The sequence below is a fragment of the Diorhabda sublineata genome, chromosome 3, assembly GCF_026230105.1.
Source record: "Diorhabda sublineata isolate icDioSubl1.1 chromosome 3, icDioSubl1.1, whole genome shotgun sequence".
Lineage (NCBI taxonomy): Eukaryota > Metazoa > Arthropoda > Insecta > Coleoptera > Chrysomelidae > Diorhabda > Diorhabda sublineata.
This window is the reverse complement of record NC_079476.1, coordinates 8,585,654-8,604,906: the sequence shown is the minus strand read 5'-3', so window position 1 is coordinate 8,604,906 and position 19,253 is coordinate 8,585,654. Positions and strand designations below refer to the sequence as shown.

The following is a 19,253-nucleotide window of genomic DNA, read 5'->3' as shown; positions in this document are numbered from 1 at the left end:
CATATTTTCACAAAATGTTTTTTTTAAGTGACAGATAGATTTTTGAAGTAATAAAGTGAGTATAATTTTTAAAATGGGTAGAGGAAAAGTTATTAATGAAAAAATTCGATTAATCATAATAAACTTATTCAAAAATGAGAAAAAGAACTAAATTTAAATTTTCTTTACATAGGCCAAGGAAAAGCCATTATTGACTCAAATCCAAAAGAAAAATAGACTTAAAAGGGCCAAAGAGCATAAAAATTGAAATTTTGAACAGTGGAGCTGTATACATTGGAGTGATGAGTCTCGTTTTGAAGTTTGTGTGGGTAACGATCGAATTAGAATTATTTGACAAAAAAATGAAGCTCTTCATCCAGATTGTTTGAAGCGGAAAGTAAAATTTCCGGCATCTGTGATGGTGTGGGGCTCGATATCTGCATGAGGAGTGGGAAAACTGCATGAAAAGTACCTAGGTATTTTAGAAGAATCATTGTTGCCAACAAGTAACTTTAACCGCTGGAAAAGCCTTTATTTTTCAGCAAGATGGAGCAGCATGCCATAAGTCAAAAAAGGCCTTAAAATGGTTCTCAGACAACAATATTCCACTTTTAAAGTGGGTTTCAAGTAGTCCAGATTTATTACCAATAGAAATACTTTGGCATGATATGAAAAAGCAGTTGCGTGCAAATCCAGCTAAAACTGTCGTGAAATTAAAAGAAACACTACAAGAAATTTGGGATGATTTTACTCCCGAATACTGCCAGAATTTTATAAACACCATGCCTCAAAGAATTACGGCTATTATTAAAAATAAAGGGGATGTTACGCAATGGTAACTTTTAAAAATATGTTTAATATTTAAGCTTTTCTGATTACATTTGGTTTCTAATTATAACATATGTTGATTTGTAACTTCTGTAAAAGTATCTAAAATGTTTATAGAAAATCTATTTTTTTTAATTGGGCCTACTGAAATGGGACGGGGCTCGTATATATATATATATATATATATCTATATATATATATATATATATATATATATATATATATATATATATATATATATATATAAACTACAACTACACAACATTAATTTTATGAAAACACTGTATCTATAAAACATTTTAAAAAAATATATTTTCGAGATGTTCTTCTTTTCTTTCTTTTGTATTAATTTCTAGTTCTAATATTTATTACAGCTTAGGAGGGAAAACAATATTTTTTAAATTAATTCCTACTGTATAACATGTCTGATTAAGAAACTTAGTCCGCTGTATCTCAGCTTAAATTTAAAACAAAAAAGGAGAAATAGTCTATTGTTCAAGAAATCGAAAATAGTATAATGCAACGACAGTGTTTAATGAAAGTAAGGGCCTATAGAAGAGGGAATAGGAAAATTTATTACATTGACGGAACGTGGGTAAAAGCAGGCACACTAAGTCCAAAATTTGGCTTGATGAATCCATAAATTCTTCGAGGCATGCCTTTTTAAATGGCCTCTCAGCTGGATCAAATAACCTCGACAAAATTCCAAGGGCCCTGCAAAAGCAGGGACCATATCAAATCCTCCTCTTCCCACCGAAAGCTTTCAATTTCCTCGACAGCGACCACGGAACTTCTAAAGCATCAGTTTCTACCGATGTCGAAGCTCTGACCGATGGTGCTTTTGACATGATGCAGTTAAAATACGTAACATCAGTAGTGCGAAGAAAAAAAGAACAAGGAAGCCCAAAGATACCGATACAGCTCAGTGTTTAACGGTCCCGGATCCCAAGGTGCCTCAACTTCCTAACACTTCTCTACCCAGGGCTTCCAACCCAGAGGTACAGATAAATCATGTTAAGATGTCAAGAACCACTGGTTCTACGCTTATTAAACGAGTTAGCTCCAAATGCCGTAAAACTGTACCCACTTTAAATCCGGTGCTAGCTACGCGAAACCGCAGTTTCTCTCTCTTCGGCTAGTTAGGACTCACAGTCAAAAGGTTCAAGCCAAAACGCCTGATCGGCTTTTCAAAAGACATCGGCCTTTGGTAATTTCAAGTGGCCATCCACTATTCTACTATAAACTATTCTCTATCTACTCCAACTGTTTCATTCTTTCCGATACAGTGATACTATGGTGATTTCACAATGTAAAGCAAATTTACATAAAATTATTAAGATTATCTAAATTTTGCTGTACTATAACTTTGCAGTAATAAAATGATTTTTTTGGGTTATTATTTTAACCTATACTCCCTATCGGAGATGGGAATTCGAAAATAATTTCCAGTAGCCTTTTTCTCAATTGTATGATTCTGAGATACAGTTATAACATCACTCAATAAGTAGTGTGACTGAGACACAGATGGCGTTGCCATTGTCAAATCCAAATGACGTTCATGACTTTTCGATTGGTCAGAAAAAAATGAAGCTACTCTTTTGTTGTTTTCAAAACAATTTCATGTGTTAATTTATCATTGCTTCTTGATACAAAAAAATACTGTACTAGCTCAACTTCAAAACTACTCTGCACCTTTGAAAAGAGCCGTTTGTTATTGGTTTGCTAAATATAAACGTGACCGTACAGATACCGATAATGGTGAACGTTCTGGTCGTCCGATTGAGGTCAGAAATCATCATAAAAAAAGTCCAAAAATTGATTATATCTAATCGTAAATTAAAATAACTAGATTTTTTGCGTCGATTTGTGAGAATGGATACAACATGAATCCATAACCTCACTCCGGAATCTGAGTGGACTACAGCTGGTGAACCACGTCCGAAATGTCCAAAGACACAACGGTCAGCTGGAAAGGTTGTGGTTTCAATATTTTGGGAAGAACATGGAATATTGTTTATCGACTATCTCCAAAAGGGAGAAACAATCAATAGCAAATACTACATGGAATTGTTGGATCATTTGAATGCAAAAATCAAGGATCATATGTCGAAGAAAAAACCACTGTTTTACCAAGACAATCCACCGATTCACAAGTAGATGGCAACCATGGTTAAATTTAACGAATTACACTTCGAATTGCTTCCTCATCTACCGTATAATCCAGATCAGACCCCCGGTGACTACTGGCTATTCGCTGATCTCAAAAAAAGGTTAACTGGTAAGAAATTCAGCTGAAATGAAGAAGCAATTGTTGAAACTGCAGCTTATTTTGAGGCAAAAGACAAATCCTTCTACAAGCACGGCATCGAGAAGTTAGAGAAGCGCTGGAATTATTATATTGCTTTTGAAGGAGATTTCAATGATAAATAAAAAAAAATGTGTTATTAGTTAGTCACCGACTTATTGAGTGATGTGTTCCCTCTCTTAACTAAATACCTAGTATATCAATTTCCTGAATCTGGAAGTTTTATTATAATATCTCATTCAGAAACAATGTAAGATTGAAATTTTGTATGAAATAATTTCATCAAACAATAACACGAATTGTTTGATCCAGTTATTTCAAAATTTGATTAATCATTTAATGAAAATCTCATCAAAAAGGTGTACACTGAAACAAAGTTTGTTCATGTTCATGTGAGCTAAGAAATTTTAAATGAATTACATAAAAGTATAACTTAATTTAAATAATATTTTTAAGAAGAGATCTACCGGAACCGCCACTTTTTTTCTTGTTTACAACAATATACCTTTGAATGGTAGACAATGCTGGCAATGGAAATTTTAAAGTATTAGTTAAATAATTGTAAAACGTTCTACTACTTAAATATCTAATGGTAAATCCAACAGCTAAATCGTCTTCAGTCCAATGCGTCTTTTTATGACCACAAAGATGTTTAATTTGGCTTTGTGAGAAAACCTTTGCTAGAACATCTCCGTACAAAATATTTGTTTTAGATACTTGTGACTCTAGTGACGCTAAAAGTGCTTCTTTTCTTTTTAATCTTTTCTGATTCACTTTCAAATTGATTTCATACAGTTTATTTTTCTTTTTAAGAAGCTCATTATATATTTTCAATTTGTGTAAGTCCGCTTGTGTTCTAATGTCACCATATACATTGGTATCTAGCTGCTCACTCTTTTGGTTTGAGTTATGTCCAGATTTCCCTTGATGGTTCTCTTGGATTTCTACTGAAATTTTAGACGTATTCGGATTATTAATAACTGGAACAGCGTCATAACATAAAGCTCTTATCAAGTATGTTATATCCCCAAATATTTCAATTTTCGTTATGTAGGAGCTTTCTTCAAAGTGTTTGCAGCAAATGTGAGCTGAAAAAGTTTTGAAAATTATCAGTCATTTGACAATTAATCATGATGTAATTCAATATTAGCACATTGTCCAGTAACTGAAGGTCCAAAGCTCCAGTTAATTCCGAGAATTATTCCCTTGTGGCGCAATTTGTAGGTCATGACAAATACTTTCAAGGGAGAAAATCTTTAACACGATAGCGGCTAAGAATGGGGCCCCTAAACCCTGGAAAATGGGTTTTCCGCCGATATCGGCCAAAATATAGGACTTAGAGAAATTTCCTTTAGACAAAAAATGGAGATCTTTTCATTATCTACAATAATGACCTCTGCCAATTTTTTCGCAAGACCAATATTTTTCGCAAAAATGGACGTCGAAAAATCCGTAATTTTCCTAGTGAATAGATATAGTAGTTTCTGGCCAAATTTTCGCTCGATGGAGTTGCAAATACATTGATCTCTATCTTTTGACCTCTGGAGACCAATTGTAGATGGCGCCAGGGCATTTGTTCTGCTCGCTAAGTCGCGGATTGCGTAAATGAAAACCCCGACAAAAATGAATTTCTCGACCTTTACTGGCGTATTACATGTGTTGCTTTTGGACTAAAGTGGCGTTTGAGATCTCTATTTTCTTAGCCAACGCTGAGTATCATCTCCCAAGGATAGAAGTTGCAAATTGAGACTGCAAAAATTCTAATTACATTTATTAACGAAAATTTTTGGAAATACAAGTACAATAACACGCTTCTTTGTCAAACCTCCTTTTTTCTTCTCTTTTTCTATTGAAGCTGGTAAATCACAGAATAAACAATTGTTTTTGAAGTCAAAACCACCACTGGAACGCTTTTTTTGTCTCTTTGGGCCTTGTTAAATGATCCAGTCTTCTTGAATGGTGCTTTGCAAAGTCGTTGTAAGCGAACTTGCCTCGAGATTTAATAGTGTAGCGTTCCCTACACTTAGTATGCATTCGTACGGAGGATTGTTTCTGATTATATTATTGATTTTTTGGTGTAGGTCTTGTTCTAGAAATGGAGGCGGACTCGGTTTCAGAATGCTTTGTTTGTAAGCAGGATGTTGAGGATGACAGTATAAATGTTGCTCGTGGTTTAGACACTTTCATTCAAGTGAGTAAGGAAAAAGGCGATAATTTTCACCTTATGCTCCAGAAACAATCCTCCGTACGAATGCATAATAAGTGTAGGGAACGCTACACTATTAAATATCGAGGCAAGTTCGCTTACAACGACTTTGCAAAGCACCATTCAAGAAGACTGGATCATTTAACAAGCCCAAAGAGACAAAAAAAGCGTTCCAGTGGTGGTTTTGACTTCAAAAACAATTGTTTATTCTGTGATTTACCAGCTTCAATAGAAAAAGAGAAGAAAAAAGGAGGTTTGACAAAGAAGCGTGTTATTGTACTTGTGTTTCCAAAAATTTTCGTTAATAAATGTAATTTTTCCATAATGTTATACAATAATAATTTTTTAATAATGTAATAAATGTACAGACTTTTTCAATGTAACGACGTATTTTTTCCTACATCCTGCACCTACATCATCCCGAAATGAGTTTGCAAAAAAATTGAAAAAAATGCGAAGGCCGCCGTCGAGGAAATATTCACCAACTTCTCAAAGTTGTCACTTGTTATTGGACAAAACAACGTCACTCACAACTTTAACGCATGGAAAAATACATCTTTGCAATTTGAATTACAATTTTTGCAGTCTCAATTTGCAACTTCTATCCTTGGGAGATGATACTCAGCGTTGGCTAAGAAAATAGAGATCTCAAACGCCACTTCAGTCCAAAAGCAACACAAGTAATACGCCAGTAAAGGTCGAGAAATTCATTTTTGTCGGGGTTTTCATTTACGCAATCCGCGACTTAGCGAGCAGAGCAAATTCCCTGGTGCCATCTACAATTGGTCTCCAGAGGTCAAAAGATAGAGATCAATGTATTTTCAACTCCATCGAGCGAAAATTCGGCCAGAAACTACTATATCTATTCACTAGGAAAATTACGGATTTTTCGACGTCCATTTTTGCGAAAAATTTGGTCTTGCAAAAAAATTGGCAGAGGTCATTATTGTAGATAATGAAAAGATCTCCATCTTTTGTATAAAGGAAATTTCTCTAAGTCCTATATTTTGGCCGATATCGGCGGAAAACCCATTTTCCAGGGTTTAGGGGCCCATTTTGGGCCCCATTCTTAGCCGCTATCGTGTTAAAGATTTTCTCCCTTGAAAGTATTTGTCATGACCTACAAATTGCGCCACAAGGGAATAATTCTCGGAATTAACTGGAGCTTTCGATATATTCAGGTCTTCAGTTACTGGACTAACAAGGCAATTTTTAAAAATCAATTCATATCCAAACAATTGACTACGAGTACTGATTTGAATTTAAGTTAGATTTCTGATTGGTTAAATCGCAGCAGGTTTTACACAGCAGTTTTGACATATAATATTATGATTGACAATTGTATACAAAGAGTGTCTACTTTGTTCTTGTTATTTTATTAAAATATAAAACAATTCTTGTCAAGACTAATTTGAAAATGAGCTCAGATAATATTCCTAGTATTAGCACACATAAAAGAAGGAGCTCTGTAATTTTAGACCACTTATCGTTTACAGAGAAGCAAAACTTTATGATATTGTATAAACAAATCTGATGATGAACCAGGAGGATGCCATTCTTTTTAAAATTGTGAAAACATTTGGTAAATTTTATTTTTAAGGAGTTGCTAGATCGACTGTGTTAAAAATTATTAAAGAATAGAGAAACGTTGGAATAATTATCTCTTATAACTATCGTGGATGTCGTTCAGGAATTGTAAAAACCTTCGACGATTCAACAAAAAATAAACTCCTAGATAAAATTAACGAATCACTTTAATTAATCTAAATATTTACAAATCGAAAAAAAAATCAGTAAAAAAGAATAAATGCATATGGGTCAACCCTAAAACCGCGTAGGCTCTCCTCTACTTCTTATCACTGCATTCATCCGTCGCGCCATGCTTGATATCAAATGTTCAACAAAAGCTTGCGGTATATTCTCCCATTCTTCAATAGCAATTTCTATGAGTCGGTTTTGATTAGAAAAGTAGCCGATAACATGTCTAGCCTCATGGACAGGAGCGTTTTCGTATATGAATAAATAATTAGGCAAAAAACGGCGCAAAAGGCATTACGTATTTGACAATAATATTGTCTAATTGTAAGTAATATTGGGCATTCATAGACCTCGTACGTATAGGAACCAATTCCGTCCGAGCATAGAGTTTTTTAGCCGGTCTTCTTGCTTAACCCTGCTTTATGTAAACGTCTTCTAACCATTCGAAACGATATATTGATATTTCGAATATCTGATAATTCATTATTTAGCAGATTTCTGGTATATTTCCTGTTTCTAAAAGCAAAAAACGATCAAAAAACAATTTGATTTGTTGAACGTTTCCTCCCTTGTCCTATTCTTTGATGGTACACGAAACTGTTTCATTATGTCGCCTCACTATGCTACTGATGCCTAACAAACCATCAACATAGCGCATTGATAATCGATGCTCACACTGTCCTCTCCATTGACAAATTTCTTTGAAGGTTCATTTTTTTACTTGACATACATAAACATGTATTTAATAAAAACAGCTTGCTTGTAACAGAAACTTTGCTCTAATTGGCACTTTTTAAGAAAATTTTGACCCGGTTTTAGACAGTAAAGTAATTTAATAGAACTCAAGATGGAGAAAATTACCTAAGATCCATCGAACAGTATAGGCGAGAACAGAAACTCATTTATTACTTTGATGAAACCTGTCTAAATGAAGGTCATACAAATTCCAAAATATGGATACATACATCTATTTGAGACAAAAAAGATGCTTAATAATCCTTTATGCGGGACCTGAGCATGGATTTGTTAAAGATGCATTGCTAATATTTGACTGTAAATAACTAGAAATCATTAGGATATGAATGGATTGGTATTTGAAAACCGGTTTTCTGAATTTTCTAAAAGAGAGGCCAAACAGTACTGTAATTGTATTGGACAATGCATCCTACCACAACCGTGGAGTAGAAAATGTTCCAACAACATCTACATTAAAAAAAGTTTTGCAAAAATGGTTAGAATACAAAAAAATATACAATTTGATATGAATATGGTTGGATCTGAACTTGCCGATGAAATGGCACAACAAACAAATAAAATTGTACTTAGGCTGTCACCATATAATTGTGAATTTATCCCTATAGAATTGATTTGGGCTAAAGTACAAAATGATGTGGCACCCAAAAATAGTATTTTGGAACTAAAAGATGTAAAAAATGTGTCAAATATTCACTAGCAAAATTGTGTGGCACATGTCATAAAAGAAGAAGATTAAATATTGAAGTTAGATAGTATTATTATAGGACCGATAATAGTTTCTTTTTCTAATGATGACAGTGAGGCAGATTCTCAGTGAATAATTATTTGATTCTTATATAAATTTATTTAGTTAACAAATGATAAACAAGGTGATTAATAGTTCTGAAATACTGTAAAATGGGAGGGGGCTTTAAAAAGAGGAAGCCAACTAGTGATCAAATTTTCATACTAAGGCAATCTAGAACAACAGCTATAACCAAGGATTGAACCTGAAGCTCCTCTTCATAGTTCGTAGGTATGGACGGCCGTGAAGCCGTTGAACACATAGGCCTTAGGATAAGCCCGTCGTGCCCCACTTGACATTAACAAAGTCCAATGTCCTTTGAGAAGCCGATCAGGCGCTTTAGGTTGAGCCCTTTGATGTCTTTAGGCAGGTTGTGAGGTTTGCTCAGGTGTTTAAACCTCGCTCGTGTGAGTGCAAAGTACTCACAAATAACGTGGTCTGCAGTTTCGTCCTCCTCCATGCACCAGCGGCACTCCGGATTAACCGTGATGCCGATGGTGTGAAGGTTACGTTTTAGATGGCAGTGTTCAGTCGCGTGTCTGATTTATTCGATCCTATTTAGCTGGATTTATTTGGTGAGAGACGAGCGGCGCCCGTCTTATGGGTCATTGCTTGTCTCATGCCAGACGTCTCCATCCATATCTGTCAAGCCCGCCTTGCAAGAAGGCTGTTGAGAGTCGTGATTACAGCGCTTTTAGCCACACTAAGTATGGGTTCTGGGCCCATTGGCGGATTCGCTGACCCAGTCTGGCAAGTGAGTCCGCTTCGTCGTTGCCTTTGTTGAGTGACCGGGCACCCAAACGAGCTGGATCTTGCAGCCATCCCTCACCAGATTTTGAAGGACTCTCTTACACTCCAGCACTAGCCTAGAGCATACCTTTTATAACAGCTCTGCTGTCTAAGCAGATCGAGATTACTGTGTTCCTGTGGCGTCGATGGCGTCGTGTATCGCGCGACCGCATTCCATCACAGCGAATACTTCGGCTTGGAAGACGGTAGTGTGTTCCCCAAGCGAAAAAGATTAGCTTATTTTGGGGTTTCCCCCGCAGAAACCTGCACCGACCAAGACATTCCTCCTAGAACCGTCTGTGTACCAGGTGGCTCCATTGTTCCATACAGCGGGCTTGGGGTCACCATTCCACTACTCGTGGTCAGTGATGTGTGCCTTTAAGCCCTCATTATCAACGGTCGAAGGCGTCATTTGGTCGCTGCCCATCGAAATCGAAATGATTGGGTATCCACCTGTGGCCTGCACCCAGATTTTTGCATGGTCAATTGGTCCAGCCCGAAGTTCTTTGTGGAAGTTCAGCCTGTAGGCTGTTCTCATGGCTTCGAATTATATCGCAAGATCCAGGGGTGGGAGGTTTAGTAAAACCTCATGAGCCCTAGTAGGGGCCGTAGGCATGGATCCTGTGATGCTGCTAAGCTCCTCTTTGTGAATTTCAAGAAGGCGTATGATGCAATAAGTAAGAAAGCATTTGTTCCAGGCTCTAGCAGCATTAGGAGTACCAACGAAAATATTACTTTTGGTTAAAATGACACTGAATAACACCAAGAATGAAGTAGCTGTCGAAGGAAGCAAGGAGACCCACTATCAACAGTGCTGTTTAACGTTGAATTATAAATGGTCCTGAGAAGTAGTGACAACCCAACAAGGGGATGATTTACACTAACAAAACACAAATCCTTACCTACGCAGATGATGTGGTACTTATAAGTAGAACGAAAAAGGATCTAGAAAAAATATTCAATAAAAAACAAATTATATGGAGATTGAAAGAGATCTGAATAGCTGCAACCAATTGAAAGTGACTAGAGAGCGAAACAAGGAGTATAGATTTGATAAAGTCCAGGAGTTCAAATACCCGGGAGTGACAGTGACTGAGTAAAATGACACCACTCCTATATCTCTAGCTCAATTAGGAAAAAAGATATGGTAATGTCAAAATATATCTGTTACGTTTTTTTGGAGGATTTTGAGAAAATTTATATAACTGTTTGAGATATTAAAAAAAATTGGCATTTTTCTCGATGATACCAACTTTCATAACAAATTTCGTTAAATTCTAAGGTAGTCAGGTTGATTTGAATATGGAATCACTCTAAAGTGAAAATAGGTGACAGACTGAGTGATCCTCTTGATCATGGTGTTAAACAATGAGATAGTTTTACAAATATACTCTTTATAATACTACACCACAAAGCAATTAAGCAAAAATATCAGAGAGGTACTATATTTAATAAATCGACCCAGATTTTACATATACAGATGATGCAATAATAACTATAAATAAAGAAAGTTTTCAAAGATATAGAAAGAAAATATAAAGGGCTCGTCCTAATTATTAATGAATCGAAAACTGGATTTACGAAGATGTGGCATCAGAACATTGTTCGAGAGTGGAAGTTTCAATAATAGATGGTAAAACTTTCAAAGGTGTCAGATTGATTATCTCGGGAGTAAATATAAACAACCAAGCACTGGCATACAAGAAAGAATTCAAAGTGGTAATAGAGCTTATTATTCGAATCTGAAGCTCCTGAAAAATAAACTAGTAACAAGAAGAACAAAGTTAAAAAAATCTATAGGACTCCAATAAGACCAACAGTAACTCATAGCAGTGAATATTGGGCGAAGACGGAAAAAGACCAAGAAATATTAAGAATATTGGAGAGAAAAATTATCAAAAGAATGTATGGAGGAATTAGAATGATCAAAGCAGACTGGAGGATCCGAAATAATAGATAAATTGATGGAGTACCAAGCAAATGTTTCCGTTTCATTAAAACTCAAGAAGTTAAGATGGTTTAGCCACAATCAAAGAATAGAGAACAAGCGGATGAATGCCAAAATATACAGCAGTAGAAAAGTACAGGCAGATCCCGTATCAGCTAGACTGATCAAGTTCACAAAGACTTACAATGAATGTGAAAGAATGGAGAACGTTGGTGAAAAATAAACCAGCTTGGAGGCGAATTGTCGAGAAAACCAAGGCTAACATCGCGTTGAAGTGCCAAATGGTAATGGTGATGGTAATATTCTGATTTTGTGTTTATCTTTGGCTATAGTATTTAATTTGGTAGTTGGATGTTGACACCAGTAATAAAAATCGAGTGGGGTTTCTCTTTCTTTTTTCTTTTTATACAGATGAAAATGAATTAAATGAAGAATGGAGATTGCAAACCAATCAAAAACAAATTATTCGTGACTACGCCAAATCCACAGATGTAATTTAATTATGATAATAGGATGAAATTACCTGTCCTTGTATCTAGATTTTTAGCATCTACCCCACAAAACTGGATCCATTTGTATCTTATCATTTTGGATTGCGGAAATGGGAAAAATTCCAAACACTTGTCAGAAGACATACTAGTACATCCTGGAACAGCACAAACAGTAATACTGAAATTTGTAAAATTAAATTTAGCAACACATTACAAATATTTTAAATTATTACATACCTCTCTAATTTCCTAGAACTTTGAATGTGTCCCTCAATTTTCAGATTTTTTTCTGGCGTAGTTTTATCTAATAACGAAAATACATTACATTCGAATAGACTAGGACCATTTTCTTTTTTTCCATCAGCAAAATGACAGCTGCAGATATAAACTTCGGGATCAGGACTTGCAGTACTTCTATAACGCATGAAAAGACTTTAATAACTAATAATCTTGGGGCGAAAATGGAGGCAATACTTTGGTTTCTTATATCCACTACAGACCTTGTTAACTTATTCTTTATCTTATCTTCTTGAGGAAAGCGGAAATAATTGCATTTCTCCCTGATATTATTATGGTCACAACCTGGGGCCCAACAAACAATCTTTTGTCCTTGCCTATAAATGCATAAGAGAAAATGTACAATATGATTATGTAAATTAAGTAGGAATGTGTAAAATAAGATTTTGACATGGAGTTTTCATATGTCGGAAGTGATTATAAAGCATAAGGATAATTAATTTCATGTCACCATACAGTAAGAAACAAGATATACCTTAACGGATCAAAATGGTAAAATTTTAACAGAAGATAATAATGAACAAAATAAAGAAATTAATAACATTTGTAAAAAAGAGGACTGCGATGAAAACGAAGGAAGAAGTTATAGACGAGATCTAAACGGCTAAAAAAATGAAAAGCTGCGGGATGCGACAAACTAACATCTAGAATGTTAAAAGCTATGGGAGAGAGTGAGGTATTCACAAAAATACATAAACATAGCGTGGAATACGAGAAAGATATCAAAAGAATGGAAAGTAGACTTATTACTACCAATTTCAAATCAGGAGACAGCAAGCAATGTAACAACTACATAGTAATAAGTTTACTAAATACATCGAATTTTACGAGGAAATCCTAGATAACAAAATAAGACCAAGAAAAGAAAATATACTAAATGATGCTGAAAATTTATTACACAATGTGTATAAGATCACGTATTTATAATCAAACAACTTAAACAGAAAGCTGTCCGCCGAGATACAGATGCATTATTTGGATTCATTTATATGGAGAAAGCTTTTGACAAAAATTGAAGGAATAAAAATGGGAAAGTTTGGAAAGAAAAAAAAATTTAAGTTGATATACGAAATTCCATCTTAACCCTATATAAACGAAATATCAAACATGTTATTAGCAGTTTTCCCAAGTTTTAAAAAACTTTTATTTTTTATAAATGAAATAATTGCATATTTTTAAATAAAAAATGCATTAAAAATATTATTAAACAAATAATAAATTTTAAACCATAACAAAAAGTTTCATTCAGCAGCATCATTATTTAAAGTCTTTATTCATAAATTATCAAAAACTTCCAAGTAACAAATCATTTTCCTCAGATTCTGATTTTTTTAAATCATACATATTGACATTAAATAATTTTCCATGCCCTATACTATAACACCTTTATTTGACTTAATTTGAAATTGAAAAAATAAATATTTGAAGTTATCAAAATCCCTAAAAATATAACACCCCTAAAAACATTCTATTCCACATTTCCCCCCCTAAATTTGGGGACCAAACCCCTAAGTTGGGAGCAATGTAGTTAAGATGGTGGGTTCATTTACAAAGAATGGATGAGTCAAGATCAGTGAAGAGGATATGGGAAGCAAAAGGCAAAAACGAAAAAACAGGAATACCTAAAGCATCACATGGACAGTATAAGTCATAAAGGACCTAATATTGCACTAAATTAAAATATACATCACCAAAAAACAAAGAGAAGTAATATTATATATCAAGTGCCTTGTACTAGTTGTGACACTCTCTACGTATGATAAAAAAAATGAAACTGCATTAACAAACCATGAAATATCAAAAAAACATAAATTCAATTATAAAGATTGTAATGGAATCTAATACACAAAAAAGAAAATTTTTAGAAATGGTTCACATTCATAAAAACGAAAAAGCTATAAATGATAAAAAAGACCTAAATAATTTAAGTAAAATCTACAGCTCTATTTTGTAAATTCTAATAAAACTACAAATAATTCAATTGATTAAGTACTGCTACATATTTGAGATGTAAGGACTGAGGAAAAATTTCTATTTGGATTTTATTAAGATAAAACGTCAATTTTTGATCAATCTTTCAAAGATTATTAAAAAAACATTTTAAAACAGAGGAGACCTAAAATCAAGAACATTTAGAAGCATTATTAAATCAAAATATATTAATGCTTCTAAATTTTCTTGGATTGATAAAAAATTGACATTTTGTCTTAATAAAATCAAAATAGAAATTTTTTCTATTTAGAAAAATTAATTTTTCCTCAGTCATTACATCTCAAATATGTAGCTGTACTTAATCAATTAAATTATTTGTAGTTTTAGTAGAATTTACAAAATAGAGCTGTAAATTTTACTTAAATTATTTAGGTCTTTTTTATTATTAATAGCTTTTTCGTTTTTATGAAAGTGAACCTTCTAAACGTTCTTGATTTTAGGTCTCTTCTGTTTCAAAATTAGTTTTTTTAATAATTTTTGAAAGATAGATAAAATCGACGTTTTAACTTTTCTTTAAGTCTTTATCAAAATATGCCCCATTATGTCGAATCATTTGAAGGGCTTTGAAATTTGTTTCCTAAAACTGTAAAAGAACTGAAGAGGCATATTTGTATTATGCTCTGCAGTAATGAAGATTAAATTGTAGAGCACTGGCGACAGACGATCTCCTTTTTTTTGACCCTAAATTTTTCTAACCATGTGAACTGTCTAACTTTATCTTCACTAGTTATACAATTTGAAATTTTAAAGAGTTCCATACGTTATACAGTTTGTTTCGATCTATTGTGCTTTAGACCTATTTAAAGTTTATACACATGATGCTCAATCCTAGATAACATTGAGAGCTTTTATCCATTATTGTTTTAAGTGTCTGCCCCATTGGTCCTCTTACATTTTTAAAATCTAGGTTGTCCCAAGTATTTTATCTAGTTATTTGATCAATTTTTTACTTATAAGTCTTGCAATCAGCTTGTAAACTACATAAAATTTTAAAAAAAAGATAACTAATTTGGTAACGCCACCGAATATTAAGTATTGTTACGACGCATGCAGTGGAATTCTAAAATTCGACAAAGGCATGCGCGCCTTTGATATTTTTCAAAATAATGTTACTATCATTTTTCTTATCTTTAAAATCCTTTTGTCCTTATTTTTATTACACAAACAATTTTGACATATTTCTTTAATATTTTGGTGTGAATAAAGCACCATACTTTATTTTGAAATCCATTGTAACTACTGGCAATTCTGCAGCATATGTTTGGTAGTGTTATGGTATCTTAAAAATACTGAGAATTTCTCATTTTAATAAATAATAGACAACAAAAGTCAATTCATATAAAAAGCTAATTAAATTTCTTTATAAGCGCTAAAATAGCGTAAAAACGGGTTTGCAAGCATCTATTTTTCAAAAAGTTTCTGGAGTAGGTACCATGACAGCAGATTCATTAATGAAGATGAAATCTTTGAAGTGCATTAGAAACTTGTAATCTATTGAGTGTATATCTAATTACTCCCTATATTTTTTGAGCTTCATTTTGTTTAAAACTGTAAATGTTAGTGTAATGATTTTTCTATTATTTTTCAATTGTAATTAATTGTTTTCTCGAAGTATATTGTTTATTATATATTAAAATATTTTTCTTCTCAAAGCTTTCACCTAAAACTTCAAATTTCAAGAGTTTTTGCACATTTTCTTTTGTTTTGGAAGTCAAAGGACACCTCGACCACTCTTGTTAATAACTAATTCATTTCAACTTTTAAATCATATCAATTATAAACAAACTGCAAAGTTATTATTTTATCACCATATACAGATTCCAATATTTCATAGGCTTTTGTGGCACTTTTTCCTTCCTGAAACAAAGCTTAAACCTAGTAGTTACTTCATTATGTGTAATACTACGATTTACTGGTATGATATTTATACCATGTTAAAATACAATGCTATGAACATAAATAATTCATATATACCTTGATTCACCTGACGGAGTGCATTTATTCCCTTTTTTCATCAATTCTGGAGCGAAGTGGTGTTCATTAACTAATTTCCTTTTATCGTAGCTGTATATTTCAGGAAGATTATTCTTGTTCCCTTCTCGGAAGTGACAACTGCACACTCTAGATCCAGAACCCGGTTCTGCATCTCTTCTAAAACATTTTAAAGATGTATTTTACAGAATTGTCGTAAAAGTATGAATAACAACAAGTACCTTAAGAGAGTAAGCCACATTTTCCGAATCGTTGAATCTAGAGGAAATCTATAAAACTTGCATACATGTTTCATATTATTGTGGCAACAATCGGGAGCCCAACAAGTAATCGCCATGTCCTTACCTGAAAGTTGTATTAGCTGATGTTACATAAACATTTCCGATAAATGAAATTACCAATGTATACATTTTAGGCAAAACTATCACATACATACCTTTCTGTTGCTCAAATATATCCAGAATATTTCAAATTGAATTAATACTTTGTGAAATTAAAGTACAATTTGTTTGCATCCAATAACTAACCTAGTTTAACAAAATGGCGCCTGTGATGTTTCCAATGAATGCGCGAAAGTAAAGGTCCAATTTCATGTTGACGCTTGACGCTGGCTTAGAGCGTCAAATGAGGTCACGTGTCATAATTTTGACTGGAGCGTAATCTTAAATCAAGGCATGGTCAAACCCAAACATTGTTTAGATTTTTAAATCAGGTATTATAGCAAAAAACTCGATAAAATTTATGGTTTAGAAAATATGTAGATTTTTTGTCAAGGAAACTATTCGCCATATAGAGGCATTCTGAAGAAGATTAACATAAATTGTAATTATTTTTTGAAAATATTTACAGGAGTTATTGGAACAAAATAAAACATTTCTAATTGAACTGTATACTGTCGAATATTGCGTTACTTACATAAGGAAAAAATTGAAATGTAGAAAAATTTAGTTGGTTAACCTACAACTTATTAAATGAAAACAAAAAAACTATATTTCTTTGAGGTTGGAAGAGCTTTCCAAGATTCTGCCTTATAGCAATGGACATCATACATAAAGTGTCACTTTAACATATTAACGACAACTATTAATAGGAGTCTGCGGGAGCAGTTTCTTTACTCCTTTCATATCCAGAAAGTGTATGCCATGGAAGTAGAGGATTATCCAACAAGATTAGCCTACACTCGTTCGTTTCTAGATGAAAGAGTTGATAATATATTTGAAATGAAATGAAAATCCTCACAATACAATTCAAAAAAAGAATCAACATTAATGTGTGAACTTGCAATAACTAAAATAGAATCTCAACAAGAAGATGAGGTTCAAAGCCAACCAACCAACAGCTAGACTGCCCTCGAAATAAATGAATGTGGTTAATTATATAGAATAGGTTTAAAGAGTGTTTTTTTTTTGTATTAAAGTGAAATTTTTTATTGGACACTATATGAGTTTTTTAGTGACAGATTTGGATACTGGTTATTTATTTTAAGGTATACTGCAATGATTTTGATACTTTTTTAAGTTTAAGAGCTCCAAGTGAAAAATTTGACTAACTATATTTTTTTCTTTAAATTATTCATCAGATCAAAAAAATATGCAGTTAGAAAGACAACTTATTTCGACTTCCTATGTAACATAATGAAATTAATGCATTAAGCAAATTAAGCTTTTATATATATTTCAATGGTAAATGAGGTCTGTAAAATGTATCAAAATAAAGATTTCTACTTTTCACCTTCAATATTTCGAAAATGTATTCCGCCGTTCTTCAAAGGAGAAAACAACTACTTTCCTGGCTAATGCCTCGACGAATATTGAATTACAACTCTTCTGAAGAGCGTGATGTAAATCGACCTTTTTGTCGATACTAACATCCCCTATGGCTCGCACAATATTCAATGAGGAATTCAATATGGCATTTTACATACCGAAAAAGGGCCGATGCGAGGATATAAAAATGCAAGTGAACAAGATAAAGAGAAGCTCAAACCCAAATATAAGTAACGAAAAGGAACTTTCAAGGATCGAAAAGATGAAGGATAAACAAGAAACAGAATAGAAGGAGTCGACTATTTTTGCGGTTTATGACTTGGAGGCGGCAACTTTCACTATTTACCAAACGACTTCTCGAGACGTGGATTGCTATGTATGGCATGAAGGAGAAGCTAACAGAGATACAACAGAAATAGGCACCTGTGTTTTTGAATATTTGAAAAACCTTTGCAACAACTTAGCAGATGGCGTGAAATTGGACGTGATTTTCCATCCCGACAATTGCTGCGGCCAGCAGAAGAATAAATTTCTTATAAGCATGTACATATATATTGCCACTAAGCTGGACCATATCAATACCACTACTAATAAAGGGCCATACCCAAAAGGAGGATGATAGTGTACACTCTCTTATTGAGAGAAAAATCCAAAGAACATTGATTTCTGGCCCTTTGTTCACCCCCGATCAATACATTTTTATAAAACATCGTACAATGCATTTAAAAGTGTGAAATCTTCCAGTCACATCTCAAAGGCTTTCGACAAACAAAATATAATTCCAAATTATTATCGACTGTTTTATGCAGGTTTGTGAGGTAGTTTTGTGAAAACCTTAGATTCTCTCCAGCAAGACTCAGTTTATTTTCTTTCAATTTATTAGGTTAAGTTTACTTAAAGTTCATTCCCAAGACTGCTTTACGCCAAAGCTTTTTATATTATGTCTTTGTCTTCGCTTTTCTATATCTTTTTTTTTAATAAAAGTTTTATTTTGTTTGAATTTTATTCGTTTTGACAAATTAGATTGGTTTATTGCCAAGCAGCCATGACATAATACACCATATCGTGATTATTGTCTCGGGAATAATGACTGAAATCATAATTAAAATCTTAATAAGCAATTAAATCCCTTTTTTTATTTGAGTTTGTGTAAGATATAATATAATAGAGCATCCTCAACAAGATACGTGTTACTGAAAATTCGATAGTTTTGAGATGCGTCGTTATTCTTGCAAGCCAGCGACATTAAGAGAGAGTTTGAGAAATTAAAAAAAAATTATTTATCTTGACAATTATGACACATTTTTAATACACTATCACGACGATTAGTAATTGACAGAACTAAATTTGTGTTGTTGAAAT

General features: G+C 33.3%; 1 protein-coding gene across 1 annotated transcript; it reads right to left on the bottom strand.

Moving 5' to 3' along the window:
• Positions 1 to 1,136: 1,136 nt before the first annotated feature.
• Positions 1,137 to 16,694, bottom strand: LOC130441276 (uncharacterized). The gene is made up of 7 exons (XM_056774877.1): positions 16,562 to 16,694; positions 16,347 to 16,470; positions 16,108 to 16,284; positions 12,345 to 12,458; positions 12,082 to 12,258; positions 11,877 to 12,022; positions 1,137 to 4,200 (listed from the first exon to the last, which is right to left on the bottom strand). Exons 2-7 carry the CDS (start codon positions 16,460 to 16,462, stop codon positions 3,551 to 3,553), a joined length of 1,380 nt encoding a protein of 459 aa, XP_056630855.1. The 5' UTR covers positions 16,463 to 16,470; positions 16,562 to 16,694; the 3' UTR covers positions 1,137 to 3,550.
• Between the last annotated feature and the right edge of the window lie 2,559 nt (positions 16,695 to 19,253).